Here is a 25,917-nt window from a genome sequence, read left to right on the forward strand (position 1 = left end):
GTAACAGCTTTATTGAGGTACAATTCACATGTCAATTCAGTCATTTAAAGGGCATATTTTGGTGGTCAAGTATATTTAAAGAGTTGTACAGCCATTACTGTAGTCAACTTTAGAACATCCTTTTATCACCCCCCAAAAGAAACCCTGTACCCTTTACCCATCATCTCCCAACCTGCCCATCCTCACCAGCCTGAGGCAAACATTTATCTATTTTATATCCCTGTAGATTTGCCTAATCTAGACATTTCATATAAATGGAATTATAAGATACTTGATTCTTTGTGACTGGCTTCTTTCACTAAGCATAAAATTTTCAAGGTTTATCCATGCATCATGTATCAGTACTTCATTCCTTTTTATTGCTAAGTAATATTCTATTGTATGGATACTGCACGTTATGATTTATCTTTTCATTAGTTGATAGACATTGGGATTGCTTCTATCTTTTGACTGTCATAAATAAAGTTGAATTTGAACATTTATATATAAGTTTTTGCTTGAGCATCTGTTTTAATTCTTTTGGGTCTGTATCTAGTAGTAGAATTGCTAAGTCGTTGGTAATTCTGTGTTTAACCTTTTGAGGAACTAAGTTTTCCAAAGTGACTACCATTTTATATCCCCACCGGCAGTGTATGGAGAGTTCCTGTTTCTACATAACCTCATTAAAACTTACTATCTTTTTGGTTATAGCTATCCTAGTGGGTGTGAAATGATATCTCATTGTGATTTTTTATTTGCATTTCTTTAGTGACTAATGATACGAGCATCTTTTCATTTGCTTATTGGCCGTTGTGTGTATCTTCTTTGGAGAAATGTCTATTCAGATCCTTTGCCCCTTTTTAATTGGGTTATTTATTTGTCTTTTTATTATTGAGTAGTAAGAATTCTTATGTATTCTGGATACAAGTCCTTTATTAGATATATGATATCTGATATCAGATATGTATGATTTGTAATAGTTTATCTTATTCAGTGGGCTGCCTCTTTCATTTTCTTAATAGTGACCTTGGAAGCACAAGTTTTTAATTTTGATGAAGTCCAGTGCATCTGTTTTTTCTTTTCTTGTGTGTACTTCTGGTACCACATTTGAGAAACCATTGCCAAATCCAAGGTTGTGAAGATTTACCTTATATTTTAAGAGTTTATAGTTTTAGTTCTTACATTTAGGTGTTTGACTAACTCCCCCCCCACCCCCAGGTAGGGTTAACCCTGCTCTTTTGTGTGTGATGGTAGCATTATAGAAACTACAATTATAGCTTGCAGTCAGGAGGACCATATATGAGAAAAGTGTTTTGTTTTTTTTTTTTAACCTGTGGCAAAATATACATAGCATAAAATTTGCCATTTTAACTATTTTTAAATGTATAATTTGGCCTCATTAAGTATGCTTACATTGCTGTGCAGTTATTACCACCATCCACATCCAGATCTCCAGAAATTTTTCTTTTTCCCAAACTGAAACTCCATACCTATATTAAACAACTCTTTATTCCCTCCCTCACCATCAAGTATGATGGTAGGTTTTTTTTTTTTTTTTTTTTTTGGAAGTTCTTTATTAGGTGAAGTTCCTTTCTATTCCTATTCCTAGTTTGAAGAGAGAATTTTTTTTTTTTTTTTAATCCAAAATGGTTGTTGAGTTCTGTTGAATGCATTTTCGGCATCGTAGGAATGATCATAATTTGTTTTTTTGTTTGTCAATACAGTGAATTACATTGATTTTCAGTGTTGAATCCATCTTGTATTTCTGGATGAATTCCACTCAAGTGGAATTGTGACATAGCACCCTTTTTATATATGTTCATGAGAGAGATTTGTCTGTAGTTTTTTTTTTAATGAAGTTTTTTGTCTGGTTTTGGTATTAGGGAAATGCTGGTATTATGGAATGAATTGGAACGTGGTCTCTCATCATTTATGTGTTGGAAGAAATTGTGTAAAATTAGTATTAATTCCTTAAATGTATTGCACTGAAACCATCTGGGTCTAGAATTTTAATTATTTGGAAGACTTAAGTACAATTTAATTTTTCAATAAATACAGACTATTCAAGTTTTTTGTTTTTTTCTTGAGTAAGTTTTGGTAGTTTGTATCTTTTAAGGAACTGGTCCATTTCGCTTTGTTGGATTGATGGAGTTAGTCATTCATAGTTTTCTCTTGTTATCATTTTACTGTCTACCAAATGAGTAGTGATGTCCTGTCTTTTATATCTCATATTGGTAATTTGTGTCTTCCCCCCCCCCCCCCCCCCCCCATGGTTAGTCTGACTGAAGGTCTATCAATTTTACTGATCTTTTCAAATTGTCAGTGTTGTGTTTTATTGTTTTTCTGGTTTTGATTTCACTTATTTCTACTCTCATCTTTATTTCCTTCCTTTTGTTAGCATGAGGCTTAATTTGCTCTTCTTTTTTTCTTAAGATGGGAATTGTGGTTAATAATTTTAGGTTTTCTTTTCTAATATAAGCTTTCAGTTGCTTTAAATGCATCCCACATATTTGATATGTTGTATTTTATTTCCATTTAGTTCATAATATTTTTAAATTTCCCTTGAGACATCTTTAACTTATCACAGTCTACCTTTAAGTGATAATATATCATATGTATAGTATAATAAGAACCTTAAAACAGTTTACTTCCATTGCTCCCCTTCTGGCCTTTGTGCCGTTGTCATACATTTTACTTTCACATATTTTGTAAACCCCACAGTATATTGTCATCATTTTGCTCTAAATGGTATTTTCTTTTGAAGAGATTTAAAAGAAAAAAATCTTTATATTTATTCAATGTAGTTATCATTTCATCTTCTTTTGTCTTTTGTATAGATTCAATTTCCATCTGGTATCATTTTCCTTCTTCCTAAAAGGCTTATTTAACATTTCCTGTAATGCAGGTGTGTTGGTCATGAATTATTCCAGTTTTCTTATGTCTGAAAAAAGGGTTTTTTTTTGGTTTGTTTTACAAAGATATTTTCACGTTTTCACTGGATAAAGAATTTGGGTTGATAGTATCCTCCCCCCCCCCCCCCCGCCAAATTCTTTACTGTTTTTCCTCCACTCTTCTTTCTTGCAATATTTTTGAAAAGAAATTTGCTGTCTCCATTTTCTTTGTTTTCCATATGTAATATATATTTTATTCTCTGGTTGCTTTTAATATTTTCTCTTTAGCATTGGTTTTAAGCAATTTAATTATGATGTGCCTTTGTAGCTTTCCTCATGTTTCATGTGCTGGTTCATTGATGGTCTTGTATGTATGGGTTTATAGTTTTAATCAAATTTGAAAAAAAAAATTGGCCATTATTTCTTTAAATATTTAGTTTGTTTCTTGCCTGACTATCTCACTGGGGACTCAAAATATACATGTACATTTGTCTGCTTGAGATTGTCCCAAAGCTCAGTAATGCTAAGTCCATTTTTTTCTTTTCTTTTTCTCTTTGCTTTATTTTAGTTACTTTCTGTTGTTTTGCTTACCATTCTACTAATTTATTTTACCCCCCTGAAATTTCTAATCTGCTATAAGCGCTATCCATTGCATTTTTAAAATTATAGACATTAAATTAGCTTTCTTCTCTAGAAATTTGATTTTTATCCTTTTTATATTTTCTTCTTCTCTACTTAGTGTTTTTAGTGTTTCCTTTCTTTGAACATATGGAATACATTTAGAACAACTATTTTAATGTCTTTATTAATGCTATCATCTATAATTTCTCAATCAGCTTCAACTTATTGATCTTCTTCTTTTTTTTTTTTTTAATTTTTTTTTTTTTTGATCTTTCTTCTTATGGGCTGTATTTTCTTTGCATGCTTGTACTTTTTGATTAGATTCCAGAAATTTTGAAATTTACTTTGTTGGCAGCTGGATTATTTTTATATTTATAAAAATACTCCTAAAGTTTGTTCTGGGTGTGGTTAAATTACTTGGAAATAGTTTGATTATTGAGGTGGGGGTTCTTGCCTTTAAATTTCCTTAGGTGAGACCAGGGCAGTATTGTGTCTAGGGATAATTTTTCCCCACTACTGAGGTAGGATCATTTATCAATACTCTACCTAAAGCCCTGTGAATCACAACATCCCTGTTGAGGGCAGGCACTATTCCCTCTAATTCATTTGGGTCTCTGACCTCTTTCCACCACCATCCCTCCTCCAGCCTTATTTTGTTTTTCTCACATATACACAGATAACAGTACATATAAAGGAGACCCTCATCAGATTTCAGGTGTTCTCTCCCTGTGGACTTCTTTTGTCTGTAATCCTCTGCTCTGTGATACCTAGCCTCTTTGGCTTTCCCAAACTTCTAGCTTTATCTTTTCATCTCTGGAGACAGCAGGTTCTGCCTGTGTTTTCCCTTCATTGCTGTGACCTGTGACCTTTTCCAGGCAACTGGTTGTGTGTAATCAGATAGTTGGTTTCCTTTCTCTCAAGGTGCATTGTCCTTTGTTGCCTGATGGCCAGTGTTCTGAGAGTTGATGCTTCATATATTTTGTCACTTTCTTTAGTTTTTTCTTTTTCAGACAGAAACGTAAATCTTAACCCTTTTACTCATTGGCCAGAAACAAAAGTGTCTTTTGGCATTTTTTAAGTGTCCCTTATTTATAAAGATTTATATCCAAGCAACAGGGTGGGATGTATTCCAATGTCCCATGTTAAAATTGCTGTCAGAATTTCATGTACTTTTTAGAGAAATGCTTTGTAGTTTTTTATGTAGGTTTTTTTTTTTTTTTAAGTGTATTAAGAATGAACCTTCTGGTTTTGACCCAATAGAAAGACCAGTGCTCTAAGATGGAATGGGGTATGATGCTGAAGTGGGAAAAATATGGTAGATTGATTAAACTTAATCTGAAAATTAGCAGATATCTGAGAATTCCACTATAAGCCAGAGATAAATTAAAACAAAATAAATTTAAAGGCCTGAGATAAAAGGTTTTTTTTTCTACTGTCCAGAGCTATAGATGAGTACTAGGAGATAGGAGGGGAATATGTGAGAATGAGTTCTAGAGAAGTCTAAGCTGCTTATAATTTAATCATCTGTCTGTCTTTGTTGGGGAGTCCCAAGATCACTCTTTGGCTTGATTTACTAGAAGGACTAACTGGAGTCAAAAGCCATTATACTCATGCTTATGATTTATTACAGTGAAAGAATACAGATCAATATCAGCAAAGGGAAAAAAAGGCCCACAGGGTGAATTCAGAGAAATTAGGCACCAGCTTCTAGGTGTTCTCTCACAATGGAATCACATGGGAACATACTTAGTTCTACCTGAAACAATGTGACAATATATGTAAAGTGTTATTGACCAAGGAGAATCATATGGGTTTTGGTGTCTAGGGTTTTACTGGAGGTCAGCCATGTACTGTATATATAGCAACTCCACATCTGACCTTAGCTACTTAAATTCCAGCTTTTTTCAGGCCAAAAATTAAGATGTCCTTAAATCACATTGTCAGGGTGAACTTATCTGGTCAAATAGGTACAGCATAGCCTAAGGCCTCACATACAAAAACATTCTTATCAGGGACGATATTTAAAAGGCCCAGAGATTATCTCCCAGAAGGCTGTCATTGGCTGGAGTTTCTTTAGAATGGGTGGAGTTTGAGCAACCCAGGCCTTCTGAATTGAACCTTTTTGAACACTTATAACTTCTTCCATGCTTTATTTGGATTTCATTAGTTTTTTTCCTAATGGCTTTTGTCTATTTCAGGATTCCATCCAGGTTATCATGTCTCCTGGGCTTCCCTGGGCTGTAGCAGTGTTTATTCTTAGCTTGTTTTTGATGGCCTTGACAGTTTTGAGTATATTGTCAGGTCTTTTGAAAAATGTCCCTCAATTTGAGTTTGACTGATGTTTTTACTATGGTTAGGCTAGGATATGGGTTTTGGGGAGGAACACCACTGTGGTGAAATGCCATTCTCATCCCAGCTTAACAAGGATAAACTATTAACTTTGAACCTTTAATTATCTGATTTAAATATCCCTCAGCCCCTCATGAGTACTTAGCTACATTTTAGGTGGATGTGCTGCTAACATGCAAAATTTGTTCTCAGTGGCTTTTCTTATCCATGTTTAATTATCATACTGCTTTGCTTTTTCAGTAGTGTCAAGATGTCTAATGTACACAACTTCAGATTTTCCTAGAGATAGCAAAGAAAGGAGGCCAGGAAGGAGAATAGTAATTGGTCAAGTCACAGATTAGGGAAGCTAAAATGGATCTCTTTTATCAGATTAGAATCTAGAGGAAAACTCTGGTCCATCAGTATGATTCTGCCATTATTATGTACATCTCTTCCTTCCTTCCCCAAAATGGCCTAAAAGCCAGTATTAGAGGCTCCAAATGGTACAGCCTTATTCATTCTCTTACTTGTTTTTCATGTTCTTGCTTAAATAACCAGGTCTTCTAGAAAGCTATATTTGACTATCTAGGACCTTCCAGGCCTGTTACGTGTATTGTAGCATCCTATATATTTTGTTTGTTTGTTTTGTTTGTTTAGTCTTTAAATAATTATTAATGTATGTTTAATGTCTGCCTCTTCATCCAGACAGTGAGCTCAACCATGTAGAGACCATGTCAATCTTGTTTATTCTTCATACCTCATTCTATGTACCTACCTATATTCCTAGAGGCTGGGCAGACACTCCAAACATAACAAGCTTGTAAGTGGAATGAATATATCAGAGTGAATGAGTGAATAAATAAATGAGTAAGTGAATGTATATTTGATATTAAAACCTCTTCCTATAAGAGCCTGACTCTCTTGTTGATACCTGTAACACATGAACCCCCATACTTGTCAGAAGTTATAAAAAAAAAAAACAGACAAATTTTACCCTAGGATAATTTTTGCTCAAGGGTCTACCACATAGGTTTCCTTCTTATTAGTTCCTGAGACTTGCTTTACCTGTCTCACAGAACTCATCGTATGCCTAAGATACATGTTTCATTTCTCTGGAAAACTTATTCCCCAGAATTGTCTTAATTTTTTTTTTTTTTTTACATTTATTTATTTTTGAGAGACAGAGCACAAGCAGGGGAGGGGCAGAGAGAGAAGGAGACACAGAATCCGAAGCAGGCTTCAGGCTCCGAGCTGACAGCACAGAGCACAGATGCGGGGCTCGAACTCGCAAACCGTGAGATCATGACCTGAGCCGAAGTCGGACGTTCAACCGACTGAGCCACCCAGGCACCCCTCCCCAGAATTCTCTTATGGTATCTTTCAGGCCTGGTTCCCAAGTTGGTTCTATCCCACTAACATTCATATCGTCAGTTGTTACATGTAGCACATTCAGCATCCATTAGAAGCTTTGATTATAAGGTAACATCCTTTGTTCTTTTGCTAAATATTGACCATTAAGGCTGTGCTGTGAGAATTATTTTCTAATGTCCCTTTTACTCTTTGTCAGGGCTTTCTTCTCATACCTGTTGCCTCAAGCCAGAATATCAATAGTAATTTTCTTTCCCCAATATCTTGGCACTCTGGCTAGCATTGGTTATTCTTCACCATGTGGGAACTTCCTTTTCTAGTCTGTTATCTTAGGACACAGAGTTGAAGCTGCTTAGGAAAGTTGCTTATGTAAGTTTGCTCAGCTTTCTGACAGAAAGGGGCCTCCTCTCTTTGCTTCTATTTCACAGAGATTTGGAGCATCTCTTTCACCAGTCTTGGAAGGGGAGGGTTTTTCTTTCCATATACACAAAAATTTTTATTGTCAACCAACCATCAAAGAAGGTCATAGGAAATGGTTTGAAATTATAATCCAACTATTTGGACATATCTGGGCTAGAAAATGTCATGCAAGGCATATGTATAGCCTTTGTACACTTTTATGTGTTAGCAACATTAGGTCTGACCACACATGCTGGTTTATTAACTCTCTCCTTTTTTCCCCATTTTACCTCCTACCAGCCCATCCCCCTATTTCTCTCTCTTAAGCTACTTTATTTTTATTTTATTTTTATTTGTTTTTTATTAAAGGAAATTTTTTTTTAATGTTTATTTATTTTAAGAGAGACAGAGACAGAGCGTGAGCAGGGGAGGGGGAGAGAGAGAGGGAGACACAGAATTCAAAGCAGGCTCCAGGCTCTGAGTTGTTAGCACAGAACCCGATACAGGGCTTGAACCCACGAACCATGAGATCATGACCTGTGATGAAGTCAGACGCTCAATCGACTGAGCCACCCGGGCACCCCAAGCTACTTTATGTTTAAAATGAAACAAGAGAAATATGTGTCTGCCTATTAATTTATTCCTTTACTAGACATTGAGCATGTATAATATACAAGATACCATGTTAAGAAGGTCCTGGTGATACATGCGTATATAACAAAGAGTCCTTCTGTTTGACTTTTCACTTGTATCACAAATTCCCAAAGAAGAACAATTAGAACAAAACTTATTTAAAAATTTTTACTATTTAAAACATTTTTTTCTGGACCTTTTATATTTCTTTTATGGTTGATTTTTAAAGTTCACTTGGGAAACTTGTGAACATATGCTTCTTTAGCACCTGGGCTTAGGGGCCAGTCTGTAAAAGTCCCTTTCTCTTTCTTCATTTCTTATACTTTTCTTTCCTTTATCCATTTTCCTTTATCATTTTCCAGTTCTGCTGTGCCAGAGTAAGAATGACAGGGATTTTTCTAAGCAATTTCCTTATATAGTCAAAGCATTTTTTTCTGTTTGCAGTTAAATTAATTAAGGAATTTGGTAAATTAGAAAAAATATAAAATATTTTAATGAGAAACAAAGAATTTTCTTGGTGAAACTTTATATCATTTTCATGTGTTTTTATTTCTTTTTTCAATTATTGGTGCTGCTGTGTTTTTTTTGTTGTTGTTTCTTTTTTTTTTTTTTTTTTTTTCTTATTTAAAGTTTTCCATTTTTAATGAGATTTTTCCTGGACTTGCTTATCTGGCAAAAGTAGGTAGTGTTTTAAAAGCTCATTTTGGAAATGTTTATTTTTTTTTTAAATTTTTAAAAAATATTTGTTTTTGAGAGAGAGACAGATAGAGAGAGATAATGAGCGAGCACCAGCAGGGGAGGAGGAGAGAGAGAGGGAGGCACAGAATCTGAAGCAGGCTCCAGGCTCTGAGCTTTCAGCACAGAGACTGACACGGGGCTTGAACCCACAAACCGTGAGATCATGACCTGAACTGAAGTCGGAGGCTTAACTGACTGAGCCACCCAGGTGCCCCAAGAAATGATTAACTGTTTTTAAGTTGAATTAAGTTAGAAAGTTTTGCGGTCTAACTGAGGCTTATGTAAATATAATATGTTATTATATTTATTAAGGTTCATACATAACCAGTTCTCTGAAGACAGCTCATAGTAAACTTATTAAAGTGTGATTGTAAGGTAGTGATATTTTAGAAATTGAACTCAAATTTTAATGAAGCCATTCAGCTGATTATGAAATTTATACAGTTTGAAATCTGGTTAAAACATTTGACTTTAAGTTGGTCATATTTTTCATGATATCTGTAAATTTGCAGGATATTTTTGATTTTTTTTACTTGAATTGTTTATTTCTTCTTTATCTTAATTTTTTTTCCTTTTTAATTAGGAGTTATAGGAGCATCTGACTCCCATAGCCTTTGTATGTTTCAGTAAGATCCTTAATGTGATTTACTGAAGAACAACAAAATCACCTAGATTAGTGGCAGTTTGCAATTAGTGGCAAAGTTTTGGCATGCAGTTTCTTATATTCTTTCTCATCTACTTTTTAAAGTTCCCTGTACTCTTACTTGTGAAATTGTTAGATGTTTTCAACTAAGGTTGCTTATGCAACATGAAAGTGACAGGAAGAGGGGGAAAACAACGGGAGTGGAGGAGAGAAAAAGAGAAGGAAAAAATATTTAGAATACTCGGCCCTTTTAGCACCCTGTACAGAATACTTCTCTGTATTTTTACTTGCCTCACAGTTCATCTACTTTTCTTTACTTTTCAGAGTCCTCATTTAGTTGTCTTTTTTGTTGTTGTATTTTACCTGAAGTTTTTATTTTAATGGATTTGGGGGAGAGAGAAAGAGAGACAGACAGACTGTAGATAGTTTATGGCACTGTTGTACAACTGAAACTTTGACTTGTTTTTTAAAAAATTTTCATGGAGTGTGTTTTTAAAGCATAGGGGAAAATATTTTTTCTCTTTTACTATATAAAGCTAATGGCTTTCCCTTTTTTTTCACTTACACCTAAGAATTAATTTTGAATATTTACTGCTTCCTAGTTTTGCTTTGCCTCCATTAAAGAAGCATCTGGAATTGTATGGATAGTTCTTTTGAATCTTGGAGATTGGGTTTTCTTAACTTCTTTCCTTCTGCATTATTAGTTACTTTTAGTAATTTGGTATGTGTATGATTTCTAAACAAAATAAATGTATTTTACATATTTGAATTGTTCAAAAGCTACTGTTTTACCCCACAGAGAATTTTGAACAGGTGCCAACCCACTTGCTACTCCTGGCTTCTTGTCCCTCTATTGGGACATGTTAGCAGGAAAGAACAAATGAAAAGTACTCTTTGTCACAATATTTTCTGTAAAAATAACACTTTCAAAAGAACATTTTGTACCTGGCAGTGTAAAACTGGGTATGTAACAAACACAAGCACCTTGCCTCACAGATGTGTAAAGACACTGTCCCTCTGGGGTTATTGAATTCCTCTTTCATAGTATTTTTCCCAATATCTGCAGTTCAGTTCATTAATTTTTACTTTGTGCTCTTGGAACTTGTCCGTAAGTTGTTTTTTGTTTGTTTGTTTGTTTTTGTGTTTGGTTTTTCTTACATGCAATCATCAGGTCTTTTGGCTTCTGTTGGTATGCAGGTTGAGGGGTGTTTTGGTTTTGGTTTTGGTTTGCATATTGTTGGGTGGATGTTTGTCCAGAAAGTATTGTAAGATAGTTTGTGGAGGGCATTACCCTTGGGAAATTTATCTCACTGTCCTGTCTGTACTTGTTTGACAGCTGTTCCTTTACTTCTAACTTTATTATTATAAAAATAAGTTAAAAAGTTATAAAGCCATATATGAGCAGCTGTTCACTGTTTTCATTAGGACCGAGTAAGAAAGAAAGGACCCAGCTATTATCAGGAGTGATTTAGGTTAGATTGTAGGAATAATTTTCTGGCAGTTATGATATAGTGTAACTTATTAAAAAGAGAGTTATAGAATTTTTTTATTTTTTTAAAGAGCATAAAATAGTATTTGTTGAAAGATGAGAGGACTTGAAAGATGAAATACTGTCTGAAGGTGGGATAGTGAACCAGCTAGTTTTTGAATTCCTGCTCTAGTTTTAGGATTTTATGATTTCATGCTGGTATTTATTCTTTTTTGACAGACTGACTTTTCCCATGACTTTCTGTGCTTTAAGATTCTTCTGTGCAATAGTAACTGTTTAAGCTGATTTGTATTCACTTTTTAATTGGTATCTTAGCTATAGAAAGACTCATCATTTAGGTGCTAAATTGAAATGCAAAACTTGTTTACCTTTAGTTTAAGAAATGTAATTATCAGACACAAAGGAAAAGAATAGAAAAGTTATGGTAATTAAATATTGCTCATGAAACTACAAATGTAATTGCCTAATTGGCTTTTATCTTTTGTCACTAGTCCTTCAAAATATAACTGTTCATTGTAATCATCTTTTAGACATTTAAATAAACTAATACCTAGTATTTATTAAATAGTTACAGTGTGCCAGGCAAAGTACAATTAATATAAATATACTGTTTAATTCTCACAATAAAACTGAGAGCATAGGTTTTATTATCCCCTGTATTCTAGATGAGAAAGTTTAGAGAGATCAAGTAAGTTGCCCAAAGTCATACAGTAACTGGAAGATTATAACATCAAAAAATGTATGAAGTTTAAAAAAAAAAGTAGAATATAAAATTGTGAATACATTATGATCTCAGTGAAGACACACACACACACACACACACACACACACACACACTTCAAAACCTTGAAGGTACCATTAACAATGGTTACTTTTAGGTGTTGGGAAAACATAATTTTTACATTGTTATTTTTATTTTTTTATTCCCCCCCAAGTTCATTTCCCATGCAGTAATTGAAGTGATTTTATTTTAATTATTAAAATTAATTAATTAATTTTTTAAAGTTATTTATTTTGAGAGAGAATGCACTTGTGCACACGTGCAAGTGGGGGAATGGCAGAGAGAGCAATCCCAAACTGTCAGTGTGGAACCCTGCATGGAGCTCAAACTCACAAACCCTGAGATTGTAACCTGAGCCAGTGCTTAACTGACTGGGCCATCCAGGCACCCCTGGAGTAATTTTGTTTTTAATCTCTTACTTACATGGTTTAACCCTGAGAGCAGGGATTTTGTAAACCAGCACCTGGTATAGGACTGAGTATGGAGTAGGCACTTAGTCATTTTTTGAATGGATGACAGTGATATGGAAAGGTATCCAGCTTCATTGTTCCCAGCTCACCTTGCATCTAGTTGGTAAGGGAAAGCAGGAAACTGCTTTAGACTTAGCTGTAGCTAATTTTCTGTGTGTGATTGACCATAATAGTGCTTTTTAAAATCCATTTATTTTGCTTTTCTTTTTCACCCATCTGCTATTATTTTCACATTCTAACACCTTGACATAAATCTTACGTATATGCACAATTTCCAAATGTCTGTCCTCACCATCTCATATATTTGAGAACTATAAAACTATTTTGTATTTTTTTCAGTAGTTTTTGTATTACTTGCTGTGAAGGCAGCTATTTTATGTCTTTTTATTTTTTAAGTTATTTATTTATTTTGAGAGACAGAGAGAGAGCGAGCGAGCACAAGCAGAGGACGAGCAGAGAAAGGGAGAGAGGATCCCAAGCAGTCTCCGTTCTGTCAGTACAGAGTTCAATGCGGAGCTCAATCTCGCAAATGCATCATGACCTGAACCAAAATCAGGAGTCAGATGCTTAACTGAGCCACCAAGGCGCCCCTCAGCTCTTTTATATCTTTAGACAAAGACTGTGTCTTTTAAGATACTTATTTCCCTTTCTACAGTACAATATTTTGAGGACATTTTCTGACTCATCTTTGTGTTCTTACAGTTCCTAAAACAAGTTCAGCACAGAGGACATTTCTTAGTTTATTGAATTTATTTCACTTATAAATTCCAACCACAGTATAATAATTGGAAACTAATTCCTTAATTTCCAAACATGTTCCTTTTTCTCTTTCAGTAGAACTTTCAGTTACTCATTTGCTCAAGTTTCAATCATGGATGTTACCCTTGATTCCATTTTCTTTTTTACCACCCCTCTCCAAATCTAATTATTTTTCAAGATGCTTTGATTTGCCTTAATATAGTTTACTATGGTTTAATAAAGCTTTAATCTTTTTTCCCCTCTGTATAGCCCCACTGCTACTACCTTAGTGCAGATAATCACCATCTTTTATCTGAATTACTGTAGAAGCCCCTCCTCTACCCTACCCCCTCCAAGTGCACACATGTACTTGTAACCACAGTTGTCCTCCAGAAATCTGATCATGTCATTTTCCTGATTAACTTGTTCTCCATATCTCTCAGGATAAAGTTTAAACTTCTTGATGCCTTGTAAGTCTTCAAGGTCTGATAGCTTCCTATGTTGCTGACCTTTGTTTCTACTCCTCTCCTGGATCTCTAAATTCTGGCCATACTGAATTACTTTTAGTTCCTGCGATGTAATGATGCTTTTTTTTCTCTCTCTCCTCCCATGGCATCTACTGCTATTTTCAGCTGGTTCAGCTGCCTAGCTCCAGTGTGTTCATCAGATCCCACCTCATATAGCACTTCTAAAAGGTTTTTTTTTTTTGGGGGGGGCATTCATTTAAAGTCTGTGACTATAGCATGTAATATACTGTATAGTAATTGCCTAATTATGGAAATACGCCCCTTGAACAGTATTCCATCAGGTCAGAGACTCTGTATGGACAGGAACTATTTTGTCCCCAGCAACGAGCATATTGTGACATAGGCATTTGGTCAGTATTTGTTAGATTAATTGATATTTCTGTAGATGACCTTGCCTCATGTTTTCCTGAGAGGCTACAGACCTTCTGATGTAACTCCCTCAACTTCCTGTTTTCCCACCAGTCTTAACTTTTTATCTTTATCCTTTTACCCTCTTTTCCTACCGCTGCTTGGCAAGATAAATGCTTAACTAAAATACAAAGTAGGAAATATAAATGCAGTAGGGTAGAGGCATATTATCTTTCAGAAAGTTTACTGGTGAAAAAGAAGGTGATAGAACATTAGGTAGAAACAATATCCAAGTTGTTTTGAAGGATAGGAAGAAACGAAATATTTGTAGGCTGAAGAAAGAATATAGTGAAGAATACAATCAAGGCAGGATTAGAGAAAGGACAGCTGATGATGCCAGAGCTCTATCTCAGGAGGGAGGTAAGGGACAGGATTGTTTAACTTTTCTTCTGCTTCTTACAGCCTCAGGGCAATGGACCAACTCCTCAGTATGGTCGGCTAGGTCTGTGCAGTGGCATCACTGTTTTGGCCTCTTCCATGCCAAGGAATACTCAGTTTTCCAGTAAAAGCACCTTAATTTCTCTTGAGGAACAAGCCCTCTCCAACTCCTGGTCCAGCTGGCACTGTTTGCTAGTATCCTTGGTCCTTAACTAAAGAGATCATCTTTTACTGCATGGATTTCTTTGTGTTTATATTGGTTATTTCCATGCGTGGTTCATGGAAGTACTTAATATCTAATATTAAGTTTTTAAAAAACTCTTTTCAAGACTCTTTAAAAGACTGATTAAAAACTAAACACACAAATGTACTGAAAACCAAATTTTATCATACTGAAGGTTATCAGGTTGCATTGCCAGGTTATTTAGTTTAATACAAATTTGAGAAAAATGTCCTCCCTAGGCATTTACAGGCATTTTTTTTAATGTCGTTGGTTAGGAAAGATAAAGTTCTGCATTAATCTTTAAGAAAATTTTTAATCTGTATATTTGTACTTACTTAAATTAGCTTAAGTTATTCTGTTATAATGCTACATTATTCTAAGTATAAACTCAAACATGCCCTAAGACAAGTAAACATCTCATGGAACATGTTCACAGTGAGCTCTTCTCATTGTATAGTTATAATAAATGCATAGTAACAATTTGAATGGGCATCACATAGGATCATAATAATACACTGTCATTTTAGTTTTTACTAGATTAAGGAGTTGCTTCTCTGACTTTTACATTTCTGGTAGTTATTATAAATATAGCTTTTGTGCATCATATATAACATATACATACTGTCTATATGTGCATGCATATGTGTATTTGTGTTGTATGTTATGTATATTCCACTGCTAAAGGGCATAAAAACAAAAACTACTGATCTAAATAAACCACTCAATTTAGTAAACTTGTTGCTAAATCTACCGACCACTGCTTCTTTAATACTTTCTACTTTCTGACCTATTTAGTTTTTGATAGTTGTTGACTACCTTCCTTAAAACTCTCTTCCCATGTTTATTTCTACCCCTCAGGGTGTGATAACTCTGCTGCACTTTTTCCTAGGCAGGCCTGGTTTTAACAATAACAGTCACTTTCTGTTGTAAACAGTCACTTTGACCCCTGATGATAGCTGGATGTTTTTAGGGCCGTAAGCTTATGTGCATTGATCTCAAGTTTAATTTTAATTTTATTAATTGGTGAAATCAGAAAAAAAAATGCAAAATAAAACCAAAGGTTGATAATGCTTCAGAGAAACTTATACATGTATCCCTTATGCCACTAAAATGGATAAAGTGGTTGAGATAGCAAACTGATGTTATGCATCAAGAGACCTAAAAATGTTCATGCCTTTTAATCCAGTAATCTTACTTTGTAAGATAAATCCCAAGAAAGAAATTTAGAAAAGAATAATTAAATCTGACCTCAGGATTGTGGTGGATAATATAGCATTCTCCTAGTTCTGTGGGCAAAAATCATTAACAAAAACAAAGTCCCCTTTCTCCCAGATCCATGCAAGTTCATTAAGAAAAAGTAACCTTTTCTGATATTAACAAACAAAACCTTTTTTTTGGATTCATCTTCTGACTTTTTCTTGTTTCTTTTCCTCTTGCCTCATAAATGTAGGTGATGCCGAGCAATCTGCCTTTCACACACATCTCCTCATGATTGGCAATTTTAATTGATCTCATGGTTTCTATTGTTTTTATGTACATCTCTCTGAAATCTAAAATTCTAGTCCTAACCTCTTTCCAGAGCTCCATTTGAGATGCTTTCATTCCATCTGTTCCCTTTTTGGCTCTTGAATGGCCTGTCCTGTGTCTCAACTCTTTATAATATCTAGAAATAAAAATCTATCATATATTTTCCCTCCTAAAAATTATTTTTCATTTGTATTCTGTTAACTCATCTTGAAATCTTTAGCATTAAATTATCCCTCTTTTTTACTCTACCTTCAACATCATCAGCTGTGGAACTTCAGTATCACTCTGGTGTGTCTTTATCCTCTGCATGTGGCTATCCTAGTTTAAAATTGTTTTTTTGTTGTTGTTAAGAATGTTTAGGATAGGTCCTTAATTGATCTCCCTGCATTCTCTCTTCTCTCTACATGAATCTTGTCAGAGAAGTCTTCCTGAAGCACAGATTAGACCATATCACTTTTCAGGTTAAAATCTTCGAAGACTTCTTGTTATGAGGAAAGAGGTTCTTGAACTCCATCATCTAGTCTTCAGTGTCCCCCACTATATAGTTTCAACTAACTTTCCATTTTTTATTTTTCTCTCTCAAGTCATTTTTCTCTTATTCCTTCTTATTGTCATCTGAGCCTTTCATAATTTTTGGCTTCTACCTGACCATTTCCCTGTTTTCATATTTCCAGATTATATCTGTGCTTTAGACGTTGGCTTTCAGATGTGCCTTCCAGCTGGAAGTAATCTTTTTTTTCCTGGGAACTCCCAAAAGCTTTTTCTCTTTGTTACTGTGCTTAGCATCCCTTCCATTGTACCATGGTTATTTATGTACACATTACTAGTAGTTTTTAAGTTCTTTAAAGTTTGTATTCATGTCTTATTCTTCTATTTCCTGCGTATATTATCTGATATGTGGTTCTTAATGGGTATTTATTAAGTAAATAATATGTAAAGAATTGTCTTATTTTGGGGAGGGTGTTTCTTTGTTGAGAGAAAGGAACAAAACTTTGAAGATACATCATTCATGAATCAAAGACAGAAAAAAACCTTATGTTCCTAAAGGACCTTCAGAAATATTTTTGAAGGTAATAAATAAAGCAAATAAATTTGCTAACAAGATATATAGATGAGACCTTGGGTCACTAATTCAAACCATTTTCAGTCAGATGAAACCTAATTTTTTTTTTTTTTATAGGAGGTTCCAGAAGCTAGCAGAGTTTTTGGTTTAGTTTGTTTATTTGTTTGTTTTTTGCTTTTTTTTTTTTTTAAGTTTATTCAGAGAGAAACAGAGAGAGTGTAAGCAGGGGAGGGGCAAAGAGAGAGGGGGACAGAGGATCCAAAGTGGGCTCTGGGTTGACAGCAGAGAGCCTGATGCAGGGCTTGAACTCACAAACCTGAGTGACCTGATCATGACCTGAGTTGAAACTAAGAGTCAGACGCTTAATAGACTGAGCCACCCAGGTGCCCCAAACCTAATTTTTAAAGTCATTTAAATAGAAGATAGATTTAACAGTATGTTCAGTCATTTAAATAATTATGTATACAAGCAGAAACATTTTTTCTTTAGTACTTTTATAATATGCAGCTCATTTTATGTACTCTGATTTACTTCTTGATAGAATTTTTAAAGGATCTTCTTTCTAGATTCTTAAATGATTATATTCCTCTTCTTGCACTTTTTATTGCTTGATTTATTTATTTATTTATTTATTTGGTCCTTTGTCTTCACAGAACTTACATTTAGAAAATGCTCTGTTTTGCAGGTATCCTGGTCAGATATAGGAGGACTGGAAAATATCAAACTAAAATTGAAACAGGCTGTGGAATGGCCTTTGAAACATCCAGAGTCTTTCATTCGAATGGGTATTCAACCACCTAAAGGAGTTCTTCTGTATGGGCCACCTGGATGCTCTAAAACAATGATTGCAAAGGCTTTAGCCAATGAGAGTGGCCTGAATTTCCTAGCTATAAAGGTAAGGTGTTAAATTTTTAGATTGCTACTTTCTTTTCCAGCCCCACTAACACCAATCCTCTGATTCTTGTCCTTAGAAAAATATGAAAAGACATCTTAAGGAATAGTTGATTTTTTTGTTTTGTTTTGTTTTTGAAGTTGATGGTAATATAATACAGGGAGATGAGCTCTAACTAAATTAGTGCATGTAATCAGCAAAACATGGTGGACAATAGAAGACAACTTTAGTTTTGTTATTATCAGTATCTCTTATATCTATGTGTAATAGAAACCAGTCTTGTTTAAGTTCTACATTTTTTAATTGCATTAATCTCTTTTGCTTAACCAGGACTTAATTATAAATATAGTATTTTCAAAGAATTCAGATACTTTAAATGGTAAAACTAAATTCCTTAAAAATGCTTTTCCAGTCTGGGAATAATTGTACAATGTTTATTTTCTGAAATACACACATACATTATCTGTTCATTGCTCTACGCTATTACTTGGGATAGATAATCTTACTTGACATGTAGTTTTACATTTACTTTAGGGCCGGATATAATTTTGTTATTAACTTTTATGTAATATCATATACCCAGTTAGGAAATATACATACATAAAACCTAAAATTCTTTAGTAGAATGAACTTTATCACAAAAGTATGTACTTCAGTCTGTTAAATATCAAATTCATTTCGTAAGAAGCACCTGATAAAAGGCTCCGTTTTGATAGTACCAGGGATTTTTTTTCATAACAAAATATGTTTCCTATCTTAGAACATTAAACTCCTTGGCAGTTTCAGAGCATAGAATTTATTTCAGAATAGAGTCAGTTTTTTACTTAAAATTTTTTTGGAAATGTTTAGATATGTTTAGGTTCTTTGCTTTTTAAGAATCAGTGTGTGTACAATCACTACTATTTGCATAGTTTTGATTGTCTTTTTGTGGAAGATATTGGATACTGAAGATACGGGGAGGGAACAATTTTCACTCTCATCAGTGATACTGAATCACAACTATCACACAAGTTTTAAAGTTTGCAGGTTTAAATGTTGGAATAATGAGTGATTTTGAAATTTCAGAGACCTCTTGATTTCTCTTTGGTCCCGGTCCTCTTATCTCATGGTAATGAACATGGCCATTTTACTGGCATTTCCTACTTGTTTTACTGTCATCTCCATTTCCTACTTGTTTTACTGTCATCTCCATTTTTCTGTGCCTACCTTGTTGTGTATTCCACAACTGTATATTCGTAATCTTTGAATTTTTTATGTCTACTGGATATCTGAAACTTATTTGATGAGGCCTTCACTCACAGTTATTTACACTTGAATCTCAAAAAGGAGCACATGTATTTTCCTACAAACTAATATCTCATGTGATCTAAGATAACTTTTCCAGATGTTACCAGGACTGCTCTCTGGCCTATCGTAGAATTACTTAGAAATACATTTATTACTGTTTTTAAGTATGAAAACTTTCATGACTTTAGACAGTTTTTTACTTTTACCTTTTTTTCATTGTGAGAAAATGATAAAAAGATTCTTTGAAAGGTTTATCTTGGACACTGTTCATGTAAAATAACCATGAATATGTTAACTTATTTGAGTTTTTTCATTAAACTCATGTTCATTTTTCTTTCAGGTCACACACACAAATGATAAGTGATGTTAAGAAATTTTCTTATTCAACTGAGTTCATACTTGCTTAGATATAATTATATATCCTACTTACTAATTTTTATTTAACTTTTCTTGTGTGTGTGAGGAAGTGTGTGCATGAGTGGGGGAGGGGCAGAGGGAGAGGGAGAGAGAAAATTCTAAGCAGGCTCTATGCCCAGCACAGAGATCATGACCTGAGCCAAAATCAAGAGTCAGACACTCAACTGAGCCACCTAAGCGCCCCTACCATGGATTTTTATTCAATATACAATTTAGTATAATTTGGCAGTATTATTCAGTTTTTGAATCTGGGTGGGGAATATATTTAATGAACAATGAATGTTCATTTTACTATTTTTTAAGTTTTCCTACATGTTTATTAAAAGTTTCCAAAAGAAAAAGTTGGGCACATGAAAAAATTATTTGTTTTTCTTGGCATTTTCATTGGTCTTTTCAACTTGGTCTAATTATTGCTTGTGAGAAGAGTTTAAAGTACCTATATCATATAGCTTATGTATGCAGAAATGAAGTCAAAGAAGTTGGGAATTTATATTCTATTCTTTCTAGTTTCACTTTTCTATGAAGAAAGTTGGCTTTTGGTCACAACATATATTTTTTTTTTCCAAGGGATCTAAGTGTCAAAATTAAATTTGAGCTTTTGGAATAACAAGTCTTACACATTTTGAAAATGATCAGAAAAATGTAGATAGACAATGAAATTTTCTAGCCAATTGGAAAATATGGGTATCTTACATATATTGAAGGAGAAACTCCCTAACATTTTTTTTATAATTGTAATTACCTTTAATTCCCAAAATAAAGATTTTAAAGACTTTAAACATTTCTTTCTCTGAGTTTATGAAAGAACCCTTTAGCTTCCCCTGTGTATCTTTTCTAAACAGTGATTCAAGATGTAAACTCTACTCATAGTTGAGACTTCACCTTGGCTGGTGTGAACTCTTAATATCCTTTGGCATCTGTATGTGTTCTTGTGTAGACTGTAGCACTTGACATGTGCTTAAGTTTAGTTTGTCATCTGGGTCAATTATATCAAAATATTTTCCAGTTGAAATTTCCTCTCTGCTTCTCTTTTGGTTTTGTCTGGAGTGCTATAATAGATTAATTGCCCTTGTGTAGTTGGGCTGCTTTAGTTTATGAAGAACTGTTACTGATCCTGGAAGAAGGGTGGTTAGGCCTCTGACAGGGATTTTCAGCAAGTCCTTTATTAGCTGTTATTGGTGAGTATAAGAATATAATGAGCTTAGTGTAGGCTTGACTTTTTTGGGGAAATTTTCTTCTGATACTTGTCTCAGGGAGGAATTGTACAAAACACATCTCATTTTCAGGACACTCTGTATTTTATTTAAAGCATGCACAATTCAAAGTACTTAACTATTTTTTATGTAACTTGATCCCCTACTATTCTATTATCAAAGGTACAAAATAATCAGGTTGGTAAGTTCCAAGTTTATCTTTCAGCTTTTACTTTTAAATTATGTGGGCTGGTTTAGAAATCATAGAGTTTCTCTTTTGCAGATACTGTGTGGAAGACTGCATAGATACACCTCTTTTGCATACTGAATGCTTTAAGATTAGTTTCTAGGATTACAAATAAGTATAATAATGTTTAAGAAAGTGAAATGCCTTTTCCAAGGTCAGAGTTGTAGTGATGGTACTGAAATTTGATCAGAGGACTTTCTGACTGCAGAGTCTAAGCTCTGACCCACTATATTATACAGCCTTCCATTTTACTTTTTTTTTTTTAAATTTAGTGTCTAGTGCTTTTTTCATTAATTACATCATGTTACTGGCAAAGGTAGTTCAGGCAGTTTCTATAGGGTAGGTTCATAGAAGTGTAAAGATGTTTCTGGGACATAGTTCAAAAAAATTTGTTTCTGCAGGACAAAGAAAACTGAGAAAAATAACATGGCTTTAGAGTAGAAGTTAGTTAAATTAATAAGAAAGAGTAATCACTGCCAGAGAAACAGGAACCTGATGAATAAAATAGAAGTTGATAGAGCATGTGACTCTTAATTTTAGGATCGTGAGTTTGAGCCCCACATTAGGCATGGAGCATGCTTAGAAAAAGAAAAAATAAAAGGAGTATATGGAAGGAGACTAGTGGTTGAATAATGTGGAGTTTGAAATTGACATATTACTATATAATTTGTGCTCTTGAAATTGTATTATAATGAAAAGAACACTAAGCTAGGACTCAGTTTTGTTTGATTCCTAACCTTGCACTTTTTAGTTCTGTAGCCTTAAATAAGTTCTCTTGGTCTCAGTTTTGTTTGTTTTATCTGTATAGGCTCTTTGAGAGGATTAGGATATTAAGAAGTAAGTGAAGAAACTTTGGAGGGCATAACAACTCAATTCCTTATGTGTGGACTATAGATACTTATGACTTCTATATTAAAGGGTTCAATATAGAAAGGGGGTAGGGAAGAGCTACTTAATAGTGGAGACCCCTGACAAATGCTACCTCAGCCAGGTGATTAGTCATGTTGATAGTGTGACAAGAATGGCACTTTATTTCTGTGGTCTTTCTCCCAAACACTCATAATCTGTGTCTGAGAAAAACAGGCAAAACCAAATTGAAAGATGTTCTATAAAATATCTGATCAGTACTCCTGAAACTGTCAAGGCCATCAAAAGTAAGGAAAGTCTGGGAAACTCACAGCAAAGAGGAGCCCAAGGAGACATGATAGCTAAATATAATGTTATGGTGGTTTTCTGGATGAGATCCTAGAGCAGAAACAGGACATTAGATAAAAACTAAGGAAATCTGAATAAACTATGGACTTTAGTGAACTATTATTGATATATTATTATTAACTGGTTATAACAAATGTACTGTACTATTATATGATATTAATAATAGGGGAAACTAAGTGTGCAGTGGGGGATTATGGGGTGGTGTATATAGGAACTCAGTACTATCTTAATTGTTCTGTAAATCCTAAACTTTACCAGAAAAGGTCTATTAATTAAATAAAGAGTTTTATGGTCAGAATCACAGACACATTACAGACATTTAATGAACATAACTGAAGTTAAAAAGACTGGCTTATAGTTCTATGTACTGCGTTATACAGAAAGAGTGGAATATATGGAAGGAGAAAAATCATGGGGGAGGTTGCCAGGTCCTAGGGTAAGGGCTTTGGGGGAGACCTTCTTTCCTATTCGTCATCCCCCTGTTCATAGTGATAATGGAAAGTTCCTGGGAAAATAAAGCCCTGAGAGGAAATTGGCTGGGGAATCTGGGTTTGGGACTTCCCTGAGCTTGCCTATTTCACTGCATTTCTCAGTTGAAGCCTATAAAGGAGTATGTTGGTTCTGGCCCCAGACCCACACCCCAACATTATAAAGAATACTTTCTTTGAGTGTTTGGGTTATTTTTTCTTTCACCTTAGATATAGCTTCTAATTTAGAGTCTCACCAGGAGCCATGTCCAGATTCATGCCTTTTGTGGACCCTAACTCTTTATTCTCCTTCTGTAGGTTTATTTGGGCTCATCTAGATTCTGATACCTTTTGAGATTCTATTTAATTTCCTTTAGGTTTTTTTTTTTTTTTTAACTTTAATAATTCCTTCAGCTTTTCTCCAAGTAGTGTTCTTATATGCCCCATATGCTTAAATTGGCAGTTATTTGCATCATTATTAAATAAAGATATATACTTAATTTTATCACTGTTTGAATGGCTATTAGGGAGTGACTAATAGTAATCAAGTGTTAGGACAAATAGAATAATGTGCTATTTGTCAGTATCGCAAAATTATGTAGAAGTTAGATTGGATTTACTTAAATATGGCATTATTTGTACACTAAGCTGAGATGTTAAAGTTGAAGCATCATATGTTAAACTGAATCTTAATAAATTTTGGGCTTATATCAGTCAATAAAACCGCTATGTAAAAGATGTCTTGATGCGAAAATATTGTATAACATTTGGCTAAAAGCAAAAAATTACAATAATATGAACTAAAATAACAAAACTTTTAGCATTTTGAATCTAAGAAGACTTAGATTTAAAAAAGAGAAGAATACTCTCAGACTTCTAAGAAGTTTACTTCATAATAGAAAATTTTATTATTGGGTTGGTTTAATTTTTTATTCATGGATTGCGGCTGAGAGAAATTAGTCATGTTTTCCTCCTTTTAATTCTCTTTTGAATGAAATTTAATTGAAGTTGAAATATTATAATTTTGTGTCTATAATATTTTAAAAATTATTTGTAAATGTTTTACACACATAGTTGTGTAATTCAGATTATTAAGTGGTATAATTCAGATGATTATAATTCTGTGTGTTCTGTGTTCTGTGTTTCTGTACATGTACAGATGTAAACAAAGATGCAGTAGATGGGCTCTTTGCTGTCTGTCAACTCATAATTTAGTGAAAGTGACATTTGACTAAACATGTGATATAATGAAATGGGTAATATTTAGAATCTTGATGATTAATCATATGTGAGAAATGAGAAAGAGAGAACTCAAAGGTGATTAAAATTTTTACTTTAAGTGACTAACAGATGGAAATATCCTAGCTTCAAAAAGTTAGCAATGAGGAAGAGAAGCAGATTAGAGGTGGGAGAGCAGATACCAGACTGGGATTTAGCCATGTGGACTTTGAAATGCCGTTAGAACAATATGGCACATATGTCCAAAAGGCCTTTGTAAATATGGGTGTGTAACTCAAGAGAAAGGTCATTTCCAGAGATGGAAGCATGCAAGGTGAGAGCCAGTGTTTGCAATTCTGTGTTTAGTAAAGGAGATGGAGAATGACTAGAGTGGTCAACAGTCATATAAAGGGTTTTTGTGGGCATGTATATACATTCACACTTTATAGCCAGCTGAATTGTAGTCAGCATGGTGCCGCTGTGTAAATTCTGAAATGTGTCATTTTTGTTTCCTGAATGAATAAATTGTGGGGAAGGTTTGTGTTATATTTTTTTGAGAGGAACAGCTTGAATTCTGTTCCCTTGTCTGCTAGCCCCTCTCCCTTTTTAGGGTTTTTACTTGCCCAAGGCATTTCTTGCCTAGTACTTGATGCCTGTTTTCAAACCCTTTGAAGTGCTTTCCCGAAATGGCCTTCTGTATGTGCTGATGCTGTACTTTTTATTAATTTTCAAGATCCTTTACTCTTATTACATATATGTAATTCTATCTCATGTGAGTTTGGGTTTTTATGAGCATATTCCATAACATTTAACCATAGTTAACACTTAGGTTAACTTGCCTTCCCTAGACATTTTAGAACTTATAAAAGCTTGGTTTGAATTGTAATAGCCAAAAGCAACAGGCAAGTGTCAGACACATTTAAAAAGCCCTTGGGAAGACTGTAAAAAACCCAGTACTGATTAAAGGGGCAAAATTGCAAGAGCATGAAGTATAAATATTATATTCGAGTTTCTGACTTGATATGGTATAAAATCATGAAACAGTAAAAGATAAGTCAGATTTAGTTTTCACTGGATTAATAGCATAGCTGGACAAATATCTTTACATGTATTTATGTTATATTTGTTTAGTAAATTTGAGCACTTGAAATCTTAATCATGGAAACATGAAAAATAACACTACTCCAAAATAAGACTATTTATGGTACTTTTTTATTTTTGGTAGTTTTTCTTGATCACCCTTGTGAGTGAAGCAAATTGTCTAGGCAGGTGAAATGTGGCAGCACTAACAAAGCACAGCTATTTGGTAAGTAAAATTGAAAAAGAAATTACCGTATCTAGTCCCATCAACCCTATCTATTCTATGCATTTATGTATTATGTATTTTAAAGAGTTACAAAAAAACTTATGAGCAAATGTGGGACTCATTGACCATGCTATACATCTCTAACCCTTATATGTTGATGTAAATGTTCTCTTGTTTATAATGGATATCAATAAAATTCTTATTTTCAAATAACCCATGTTAGCAGCTATTTATTGAGAATTAACACTTTGCACTTGCTGCTTGTTCTGCTCTCACAGATACCTTTGAATCTGAATTGCTGGTACCATGTAAAATCTTAAGGGCATGTTTCCTTTTTTAAAAATGTTTTATTTTTAAAAGGGCTTGTAGGGGCACCTGGGTGGCTCAGTCGGTTGAGCATCTGACTTCAGCTCAGGTCATGATTTCACGGTTCGTGGTTAGTGTGTGTGTGTGTGTGTGTGTGTGTGTGTG

The 25,917-nt window shown here is 34.1% G+C and overlaps 1 protein-coding gene across 3 annotated transcripts in view; it reads left to right on the forward strand.

The window, feature by feature from the left end:
• The window catches only part of SPATA5 (spermatogenesis associated 5), a 360,927-nt gene that overhangs the window by 54,138 nt on the left and 280,872 nt on the right, over nucleotides 1–25,917 (forward strand). For all 3 annotated transcript variants that reach the window (XM_049631141.1, XM_049631144.1, XM_049631143.1), the window contains exon 11: nucleotides 17,890–18,099. In XM_049631141.1, the coding sequence (XP_049487098.1) occupies nucleotides 17,890–18,099 (210 nt within the window). The remainder of the gene's footprint in view (nucleotides 1–17,889; nucleotides 18,100–25,917) is intronic.

This window comes from Panthera uncia, chromosome B1, assembly GCF_023721935.1.
Source record: "Panthera uncia isolate 11264 chromosome B1, Puncia_PCG_1.0, whole genome shotgun sequence".
NCBI classification, from domain to species: Eukaryota; Metazoa; Chordata; class Mammalia; order Carnivora; family Felidae; genus Panthera; species Panthera uncia.